Source organism: Solanum lycopersicum, chromosome 12 (assembly GCF_036512215.1).
Source record: "Solanum lycopersicum chromosome 12, SLM_r2.1".
Taxonomy (NCBI): domain Eukaryota; kingdom Viridiplantae; phylum Streptophyta; class Magnoliopsida; order Solanales; family Solanaceae; genus Solanum; species Solanum lycopersicum.
In genome coordinates, this window is record NC_090811.1 from 52,135,534 (window position 1) to 52,146,917 (window position 11,384).

General features: G+C 32.1%; 1 protein-coding gene across 1 annotated transcript; it reads left to right on the top strand.

Moving 5' to 3' along the window:
• Positions 1 to 9,101: 9,101 nt before the first annotated feature.
• Positions 9,102 to 9,815, top strand: LOC138340420 (uncharacterized). The gene has a single exon (XM_069292144.1). The coding sequence runs from the start codon at positions 9,102 to 9,104 to the stop codon at positions 9,813 to 9,815; it is 714 nt and encodes a 237-aa protein (XP_069148245.1).
• Positions 9,816 to 11,384: the final 1,569 nt, after the last annotated feature.

An 11,384-nucleotide genomic window follows, 5' to 3' on the forward strand; every position in this document is an offset into this window, starting at 1 on the left:
TAACCTAGTAAAGTAAAAAATCTTTTTATGCTAACATGAGCTATGGTGCACTAATGAGAGTGCTTCACCTTTAACCAAATGTCTCGTGTTCGAGCCCTGGATATGGGTAATATTATGCTAGGAGCGCCACCCCGAATGGGCCCTGCAGTATGCGATCTGAATTTAATCAAAGCTCCAATGTGGGCTCCGAATACCCGGCGAGAAACCAAAAAAAAACTTTTTATGTCATATCTAACTATAGACCCCATAAATAAAAAAAATATTAAGAAAATTAAATTTTCTTTTTTCGAAAAAAGCTATATGAGTGAATAAATATTATATTATATTATATTATATGTATGTATAGAGTTGATTTTTTGAAAGAAAAAAAAGGGATCAATTGTTGTAGATTGGTGATTAATCACAAGAATTATTGATAGTATCAGTTGAAATTGTTGCAAATTTTAAGTTTTTAATTGTGTAGTTTCACATTTAACGTGAACAAGGTTAAAAAACTCTTCGTTTTAAATATAAAACAATTTTCATCTATTAATTTCTTATCATATGAATTCAAATCTATAATATTTTTTGCCCGTTAAAAACCCTTAATAAGTTTTTTTATTTTTTTGTGAAATTTATAATCATATGGAATAATATAAATATTAGATTTGTCATATTAGATTTTTTAATTTAAAATTTAGATTAGTGATTTTATTGACACAATATTCAAGGTTAAGTCATTTTACTCATACAAAATGAAATTCAATGAATTTGTTAGATAAATTTTCAAAATGAGTGATCTAATGAGATATTTAATTCGTTATTTTCATGGTGACTTTAATAGTTGTTTGTCTGGTTAACTATTGACTATTCCAATATCAATCTACTATTAATTCCTTTTGAAGATCTAAAATTCATAAACATAAATAAGACTTTGCCACTTTAAGATGAATCTAAAAGACAAATTACAATCTCAATAAATTGGAGCATAAAAAATCACCGAATCATAATTATATGTAGAAAAACAAAACACTAAAAAAATGATACATCAAAAAAGACAAGACTAGGTTTCAAGATTATTAGTATTTTCGAGGCTATCCTCATAAGTCGTCGGGAACTTGAGTTTGGTGTTAGGGTCGTGATACATCTTTGCTTTTTCATCAAAGGCCCTAGAAGCTTCTTCAGCAGTAGTACTTTTGAAAGTACCAAGCCCACACACGTACCTTCTTGATGGGGTTTGCAATCTCAGCTCGATATGTCCCTCATGGCCTCTTTCTCACACCTTTATACCGAACCTCGTTTGGAGGTACAACCACCTTCGTTGCCTTCATATCGTTTCTTTTCTTTGCCATTTGAAAAAACTAAAAGAATGTTTTGTATTTTGAGAAGACTTAGTGAGTGAAAAGAGAGAAGCGAGAGTGATTTATATCGACATTTCTCAGAGATCCCTAAATTTAGTCAACTAATTATTAATTATACTTGAAAAAATACTTGTTGAATATTTTACTATGATTACGTGAATTTTTACTAGGAAAACACTCTTAATGTCCATTAAGTTTACATATCAAGAAATAATAGTTTCATTAAGAGTACGTTCATAACCAATTGACAATACTCAAAGGTAAGTAAATTTTTAGAAAGGAAATTTATTAATTTAATTACAACATCATCTTTAAGCAAACAATAAATTTTTTTAAAAATAAGTAGGCTGACATGTGGTGTAACCTTGTACCTTTGATTTTTGGTTTAAATCAAAGTTCTATTATTTTTATTTTTTGCAAATTCTTGTTTGGATTATTGACAGATGGTATAAGTTAAATTTCATGACTAAGATTAATTAATTAAAATAAATTATAAATTATAAATTATAATTTATATAACATTATATGTAAGGAAAAATTATCTCTCTTCTTTCTTTTTGTTTATCTTTCACACATGATATTTTTGTTTCATTATCATTTTATGTTATTATTTTATTGCATTTTTATTTTAAACTTTCTCTTTACGACATTTATCAAATTTTAAGTACTCATGAGCATGGGCCATTTTTTATAAAACAAAAAAAATTATATTGGATATAAAAGTAAAGAAGATTATCACATTATTAATATTATTGATTCATAAAAACACAGTTTTCATGAGAAGTCAAAAGGATTAATAGAGTACTATGTATAGTATGACAATATCTCGAGTAGGGTGTGTTTGATACGAAGGAAAACATTTTCCAGAAAATGTTTTTCAATTTTCTCATGTTTGATTGGGAAAAATATTTTGAAAAATGTTTTCTAAAGCAACCCATTTTCTTCAAGTTTAACAAAAATGATTTTCCTTCAAAAATTAATGAAAACATTTTTGAAAACTCTCATCCAACTTCAAATTATAATTTTCTTTTTTTTCAAAAAATCAGATTTTTTTGTTGAAAAAGTATTTTAAAGCTTTTTTTAAAGATATATATTTTCAACTTCAGTTTTTAATTTTATTACCCAACCCTCCCCCTTCCTGCCCCCCCCCCCCGGCAGGGCCCCTACCCCCACTCCTCTTAAAAAACATTTTTAAGTTTATTTTTTAAAAAAAATATTTTTGATTTAAAATTTTTATTTTCATCCCACCCCCACCCCTACCCTCAACCCCCTCCCAAAGCCAGCACCCCCACCCTCATCCCCTCCCCTCCCTCAAGAAAAATTAAAATTAAAGTTTGTAGTATGTGTTAATTTGCTGTTTTAGCTTCGAAGAAATATGAGACAACTTCCCAAAATCTACAAGGTTCCTTCATGTCTTTTCCTTTCCTGATCAAACAACCAAACAAAAATCAATCTAGTAAAATTTGCTTGAGGCAAAAAGTAAGGTCTCTCAGGTTCTTATATGTCATGTAGCATTTAGAGTGCTCTTTGTATCATTAAACATCCTTAGCCACATTGTGTATGACAAGGCTATTCTAGTTGACACTCAAAAAATTTAAGTAGTGCAGAAATAACCCACATCCTCAACTTACATAAGAAATTTGTTGAATTTGGTGGGTTACTATAGATAATTCCTGAGGGGTTCTTATCTATTTCATTCCCAAAGACTAAGTTTACTTAGAAGAGGGGTAAGTTTTAATGGTCTAAGGCTTGTGAGAAAAAACTTTTAGGAATTGAAAACTTGATTGACTACTGCTCCAATATTGTTTCTACCCTAATGTACAAAAGGTTTTGTCATCTATTGTGATATGCACAGAGTGAGTCTTTGTTGTGTACTGATATAGAATGGTAAACCTATAGCTTATGATTTCAGACAGTTTCAAATTCATGATAGAAATTATCTGAGTCACGATCTCGTGTTGGCAAAATTGGTGTAGCTTTTATGAAATGGTGTTAGTATCGCTATGAAATTCACGTGGATGTGTTCATTGACAACAAGAGGTTTTAATATGTTTTCGGCCAAAAGGAGTTCAATCTTAGATAAAGAAGTTGGCTAGAGTTACTTAAAGATTATGATACGTATTCTCTATGACCCGGATAAGGTTAATGTTATTGTGATGCCATTAGTAGGTTATCCATGGGAGTACTGATCCTGTGGAGGAAGGAAAGAAAGAATTTTCATGGCAATGTAAGTGCACATATTGCACGTTTGGAAGTACCTAATTTGGTAGACTCTAGAAGTTGGAGTTGTTGTAATGAATGTGCCTAATTTATCCTTGGTGATGCAAGTGAAAAAGAAGCAAGATAGAGACTCAATCTTACTTTAGTTAAAGGAAAATGTTCATAAGCAGAACGTGACGGATTTTGAACAAGGGGGAGATGACGTGTTGAGGTAATAAAGTAGTTTGTGTATCTCCAAGGTAGGATTATCACCAAGATAGAATCATGACAAAATTTCGCAGTTTCAAATATTTGATTCATCGAAAACCTATAAAAATGTATCACGATTTTGTTGGATTTTGAAAAGGTGTGAATGAAAAATGAAGAGTTGCGACTTTTATGAAGAGTTGTGACTTTTACGAAATGTTGCGAATTTTATGAAAAGTTGTGACTTTTATGAAAACTTGCGAATTTTATGAAAAATTGTGACTTTTATGGAAAGTTGTGACTTTTATGAAAGGTGACGACCTTTCTGAAAGATTGTGACTTTTCCAAAGGTTTGTGACCTTTCCGGTAAGGCACAACAAGAACATTTTCGCACTACCCTTTATATTTTCTATAAATTGAGGGATTTCCTCTCATTTTAATATAGAATTCATAGGCTTCTTCTTCAACAACTAAATCTAGTATTCTAAGTGTAGTTTACTGCTGTTGAGTGGTTTGTTGACACCGGAGCTTTTGGTATCTATACTCTGGTGATTGAGATTATTTTACCCTGGGAGGTCATATTCCAAATCAAACCTCGGATACTAGAGGGGAATAATTTCCTTAAGTGGACACTATGAATTCAGTGGACTTGATCTTTTTCCTATTAAAATTTTTTCAGATTCTGGTACGTGTTTTACAAACTTTAGATTTGTGAATTAATTTCAGTTCTTCTATTCTTTTGTTCTTCACTGGTTCATTAAACTTGGTAACTTCGTGTTTCTGCAAAGTTTGTTGGAATCAGTAAGATTCTTTAGGCACATATTAACAATAATTCTTCTTTAAGAAAAATATTTCGCATATTTTTTTAAAATATGTTTCTGATTCTAGTTTCGCTACTAGTTTTAATTTTCTAGTTGTGAAAATGTTCTTAAACTTTGTTTTCTTACAAAGATGTTCAAAGTTTTGTTCTAAGTATGTTTAGAATACAAGATGAACAACAATCTTAAGGAAATAATTATATTGTTAGTATTTTTTTGTATTCTACTGATTGAGAGAATCTGATCATGGAAGTAGAAGATAAATGCATTACTTCTCCATAATTCGTTGCTTTGTTTTAGCAAAGTCGAAGTGAGAATGTAACAAAAAAATTATGGTATTCCGTTTAAAGATTACCAGGTAACCTTCTTATTAAATTATCTAAGGAGGAAAATAGTTTCTAAGAGTAATCATCTTTGATTTTTTATTTTTATTTTTATTATGTGTATCTTTGGAAAAAGATTTGCAAACCATATGTTGTGGAATGAATTTTACTTTGCAGATATTGTTGCTTTTAAAATTCTTTAGTTTGCAAAAATGAGAGATGCATATTTTTGTTTGATAAAATATTATGTCAAATTGTTGTAGTTGGAAGACTATTTGATAATAAAAACATTTCTATATGATAAAGAATATGTGTTATTCTGTTTAGAGAAAAAAAAAAGACTTTTGTAGTTTTGTACTCCATGAGAAATGTTAGTGTGTCTGATTTTTGTAGACTAAAATATTTTGTGGTTTTATACTCTGGATAAATTGGACTCTGCAATTAGTTTGAAGAATATGAAAACTTCACATAATAAGTCAGTGTTGTACTTTTAATTTTCTATAAACTTCAATGTAACATAGAAATAAATTGTACAATTTTGTTTTGTCCTTATTGTTAATATTTAAAATACTAAGTGGCATGTCTATTTATGATAGAGAAAAACTATCAGTGACTTACATTTGTGATTTTGTGTCTCTATGGAATGAACTTTGACATTGTGTAAACATTGTCAAAGAGAATTGCAGCACTATAATTCTTTCGTAGAATAATGTTTCCAACATTAAAATATGTGAAAAAACTATTTTCAAATACTTAAAAAAAAATTTGAGATGACATTTGAAATGTGGGAGTTATTTGCTTATGATTAGACTTGGTGTCTAATTTAACTTTGGAACAAAAGATATGAAATTCAATGATACCTTTGTATTATGTTATACCCACAAAATTCTTGGAGTATATTTGGTATTGTGGTTATTGAGTTTCTCTATTACTAGTATATAGTGTGACTAGTATGAAACATCCAAATTATATACATACTTGTTCAAAATAATTGTGTTCTTTTATGAAAAAAAAAATCACTTAAAATGTTGTGATTTTTTATGAAAAGGTATGTCTATTATAATAAAAGTATTTGCACAGACATGGATATTGGTGAATAGTCATTTGTTATGTTTTTGTAAAAATAACAGTTGGACTATATTGTCTTTATTGAACCCGATGAAACTTTGTTCATAGGTAGTTCTATAACAATCACATTGAAAGTTATGGAAATGCCCTTCTGAAAAGGATATTTGACAATCTGAACAATGTTTGTATCACACAAAATTGTAAGAAATAGGAACAAAATATTAGTAAGGAAAAATCTACCTCGCCAAGAGCTTTTCAAACTCAATGTTTTTATTTGTTCTTACTTGCTTGAGTCAATGTTTGTGACATGAACACTTGGGGCATGTCAATTACAAAACCTTGTAAGAAAAACTTATCAAATTAGAAGTTTTGCCTAACTTTGAGTGCAATAAATAAAAATGTCAAGTTTTTGTGGAATCTAAGTATGTTGAGCACTCTTATAAATCTGTTGAAAGGAATTCAAATCCCTTAGAATTGATTTACACTGATATTTATGATATGAAGTTAACACCATCTCATGGTGGGAAAAAGTATTTGTTACTTTTATTGAGAATTGCATTAGAAATGACTATGTCTATTTGCTAAATGGTAAGGATGAAGCAATAGAAATGTCTAGACAATGTAATATCGAAGTTGAAAATCAGTGTGAAAAATATATAAGAAGTTATAAGAATGGAGAGTATAAATCTCATTGTGCAAAAATATGTTTGGACAGTGAAATATCAAACTACTGCCATATTCACCTCAATCTAATGAAAAACCGAACGTTGAAAGAAATGATGGATGCATTATTTATAAGTTCGGGTTTACACAAAACTTGTGTGGAGGAACTATCCTTACTGCAAAAGGGATCAACAAAAAGTTTTGTCCTTTTAGAAAGCAAGCGATTTTATTTGATCAGAATACAATCTTTTCCATATGAGAAATGGAAAGAAAGGAAATCTAACTTGAAATATTTCAAAATGTGGGGGTATCTAGTTAAAGTCCAAGATCATATTCCTAAAAGAATTAAAATAGGACCTATGACTGTGGACTGTAAAATTAGACTTGAGTAGTCTAGAGAAGGTTCTAAAAGGCCTAGGAAATGAAAAGGATAATGTACTTAATAAAGAGATTCAGAGGCTTAGTAAAATATTAAAGGACATTTACTTTCTTCGAATATGATTTTGTAACATTTTCAATGTCTTCTGTAGACTCATCCTTTGGAAAGATGGTGTCAATAAACAATATTGAAAGTTAATTGATCTTCTTCAAGAAAATAAACCTTTGGGTTCAAAATGAATCTTTAGAAGAAAAAATAACAGTTGATGGAACTGTTGAAAAATATAAAGCAAGACTTTGTGTCAAAGGCTTTAGAAAAAAAATAAGTTTTTGATCTTGTCGATATATATACTCGTTAGTAATTAGAATTACATCCATTCGGATGCAAAAATTATTACTGTGGTATATGACCTCCAAATTCATCAAATGAATGTGAAAAGAACCTTCTTAAATGTAGAATTGGAGGAACAAATTTACATGGAACAACCCGAGGATTTTGTGGTACTTGGTAAATAAAAGAAAGTATGTGAACTTGTTAAGTCACATTATGAAAGCACCAAAACAATGACATAATTTAATCAAACCATGTAGGCAAATGGATTGACGAATGATGGAAGTGATAAATGTGTTCACATTAAAATCATAAGGTCATTGTTTGTTTGTATATTGGTGATATGTTGATCATCAATAGAGACACTAATGACATAAATGCTACTAAATGTATGCTATAAAGCAAGTGGAATGAAAATTATTGGAGTTGCTAATGCGATCTTAGATATAAGAATTCGTAGAACTCCATAATGTTTAGCATTTTCACGGTCTCATTGCATTGAAAAGGTACTTAACTAGTTCAAATATTTGAATGTCAATATTGTCAAGTGTCCAATAAATGTGAGCTTTGCATTTCCAAAGAGTGAAAACAAAAGTGACTCACAATTGGATTGTGCTAGATTTTTGGGAAGCATGATGTATATCATATAGTGTGTGCGATCAGATATAGCATTTGTTCTTTTAAACTGTTAAACTGAGTCTGTTCACAAGTGATTCCCAATAAATTCATTAGATGACAATATATAGAGTTTTGGAGTATTTTAAATAATACATAAAACTATATCTTGCATTATAACAATATCTAACAATATTGAAAGCTATAGTGATGCAAATTGAATCATCGAAAGAATGAAGTAAAATTCACGAGTGGATATGTATTTACTATTGGTAGAGGAGCAGTCTTGTTATTTGTAGTTTTGATGATTTGACAAACTTAGGGACCTCATAAAGGTACCGGGTTTTCTACTTGAGTATTACAGGTGTCTTGTTTGAAGTATTGCAGATGAAACAAACTCAGGGACTTAGTAGAGGTACCAGGATCTCATGATGATGAGCCAGTCGACTGCCAGCTGGAGACGGTACAGAAAGTAGGTGCACACTTCCCGATGGCGTCAGAAAAGTGTGACATTTCCAGCCAATGGCAAAGAAGTTTAGGAAAGTGACTTGCCCATATAAAAGGCACTTTCCTAAACATTTCTGAGTAGCTTTGCAACTTTATAAAAACTTTTCAAGAACTCTTGCAAAGGCTACACAAAGCAAAGGCAGAATTATTCCAAGGACAACAGCAACATCTGGAGCTTTTCGTCTAGTTGTTTAGGAATTTATTCTCTTGTTCTTAAATTGTAAACCACTCCTAAATCTATAAAGGAATTGGTGTGTTGTGTTAGAAGTCTAACTTGTCCAGGTGGGATAGCTTAGTGGGTAGATTGTTTTTTCTACTTAGGCTTGTTAAGCAATAGAGGACTATTGCTTAACGGTAAGATTGATCACTCTTTCTTACGTTTGGTGTAATCGTGTTTCACTTTTTCTTTTTAAGATTAGTGAAACGATTGAAAATCCTGTGAGACAGGTCGTGGTTTTACTCCCTTAAGCAAGAAGGTTTCCACGTAAAATCATTGTGTTGATTTTACTGCATTTAACTTTCTGGTATTTTTCTGAAGTGAAGTAAGGGACCTGGTCCATTACTTATTAAGTGAAGGCATACATTCTATCAAGTGGTATCAGAGCAGGCACTACCTATTTGGTTAACACCAAGGAAGTGATTTTGTTCTAGAATGGCAGCTCCACTTAACCTCGAAGAAGGTCAGTCATCACACAGACCTCCTCATTTCAATGGACATTTCTATTGTTGGTGGAAAGTTAGAATGCACGATTACCTCATGGCTGAAGATAGCGAGTTAAGGGATATTATACTAGATGTACCCCTTGTTCCAATGATGGAAGAAAAGGATGGAGAAAAGACCATTACTGTTCCAAAGCCCAGGCAGAAATATGATGATGCTGACAGGAAAAAGATTGAAAAGGGTTTCAAAGCTAAAACTCTTCTGGTCTGTGGGATAGGACCTGATGAGTACAACAGAGTGTCAGCCTGTGAGTCTGCTAAAGAAATTTGGGATTGCTTGTTGACTGCACATGAAGGAACTAAACAAGTCAAAGAATCTAAGATTGACATGCTCACCTCACGATATGAGAACTTCAAAATGAAGGAAGGAGAAACAATACATGACATGTTCACCAAGTTGTCTTCCATTACAAATGAGCTGCGAAGTCTAGGTGAACCTATAAGCATGACCAAACAAGTCAGGGAAGTGCTTCGAATTCTTTCAAAGTCTTGGGAGAGCAAAGTTGATGCCATTACAGAAGCCAAGGACTTGAAGGTGCTGACCATGGATGCCTTGATTGGTAATCTTAAAACACATGAGATGAATCGAAACTATGATTTGTCAAAAGGAAGCCAAGAAGGACAAGTCATTGATGTTGAAGTATAAATCAGATGAAGATTCAAGTGATGATGATGATATGGCATATCTCATCAGTAGATTTCAAAAGGTTGTGAGAAAAACCAAAATTTATAAAAGAGGAGCAAATGGGACTCAAAATGCTGCTCAAGGTGATACATGCTACAAGTGTGGAAAATCTGGGCACTTCATCAGAGAGTGTCCTTTGCTCAAGAATGAAAACAAGGAACATCAAAAACACAGGGGTGACAAAGAAAACAGAAGGGACCTGGTACCTGGTAATAGAGATCGTAAAGTTGCTGCTGATATGGTTGTCAAAAGGGATCTTGCTGCATGGGGGGATTCTTCAAGTTATTCAGAAAATCCTGATGACCCAAAAGATGTGTCTATGGTTGCTGTGCATGAGGAGGAAACTGTCTTCAATGAAATGTTTGCTCTCATGGCACACACAGAAAATGAAGAAGAGGACAATCAGGTAACTCTTCTTGACATGAAAAATGACTTGGATAAATATTCTCTTAAAAAATTGAGAACCTTGGCAAAAGTCATGCTAGATTCTGTGATAGAGTTAACATCTGAAAGAGATACCATGAATGCTGAACTTGAAATTTTAACTAAAAACAAAGGTCAATTTGAAGATACAATGTCAAGAATGGTGTCTCTAGAGTTAAATAACTCTGAACTTAAGAACCAGTTGTGTCAGATTACTGAAGAAGCTGAAAAGCTGAATGGAAAGTCAAATAGTCTGCAAGCTGAAATTCAAGAAAAATTGAAAAACTCTGAGAAAAATCTTATTTCAAGAAAAATTGAAAAACTCTGAGAAAAATCATAGTCTGTCACTTGAAAAGAGTAACAAATTAGAACAGGATATTGTGAAACTTAAGGAAGAGCTTGAAAATTCTCTTAAGTGGAGCAAATCCTCAAAGTTGCTGTCAAATGTGACAAATCAGAGTAATTTCAATAAGAAAGGACTAGGAAGTCTGAACATAAGTCCTCCTTATAATCCTCACAGTAAGTATGTGTTTGTGTCTGACAATCTGTTGTGTCTTCATTATGGTAAGAACGGACATTTGAAGAATGAGTGTGTTAGCTGGAGAAACTCATGCGAAAGATACTCTAATTATGCTGAAAGACAAAATGTACCAAAAGAGAGACCTGGTCCTATAGAGCTTGTCTCAACTCACAGATTTTCAAAGAAAAAATCTGTTCCTGCTCCTACGTCTTTTGTTAGAAAGCTTCAAAGTCTACCATATTGGACCAAGTACAATCTGATCACTCCTTTGTCTGCCTACTGGGAACTCAAGCTGAAATGGGTTCCAAGCTTAACAAGTGATTTTTGGTGTAGGTGAGTGAGAGGAGCAACAGTCAATGTTGGTATATGGATAGTGGCTGCTCTAAACATATGACTGGTGATGTAAAGAACTTCCTCTCACTCAAGACCCTCCAAGGAGGAGGTGTCTCATTTGGTGATGGCAAGAAGGGGTAAATTTGGGAGTTGGCAAAGTAGGAAGATCTCTTGAAGATTCAATTGACAATGTTTACCATGTGGATGGGTTGAAGTACAGCTTGCTAAGTGTGTCACAAATCTGTGACAAAGGA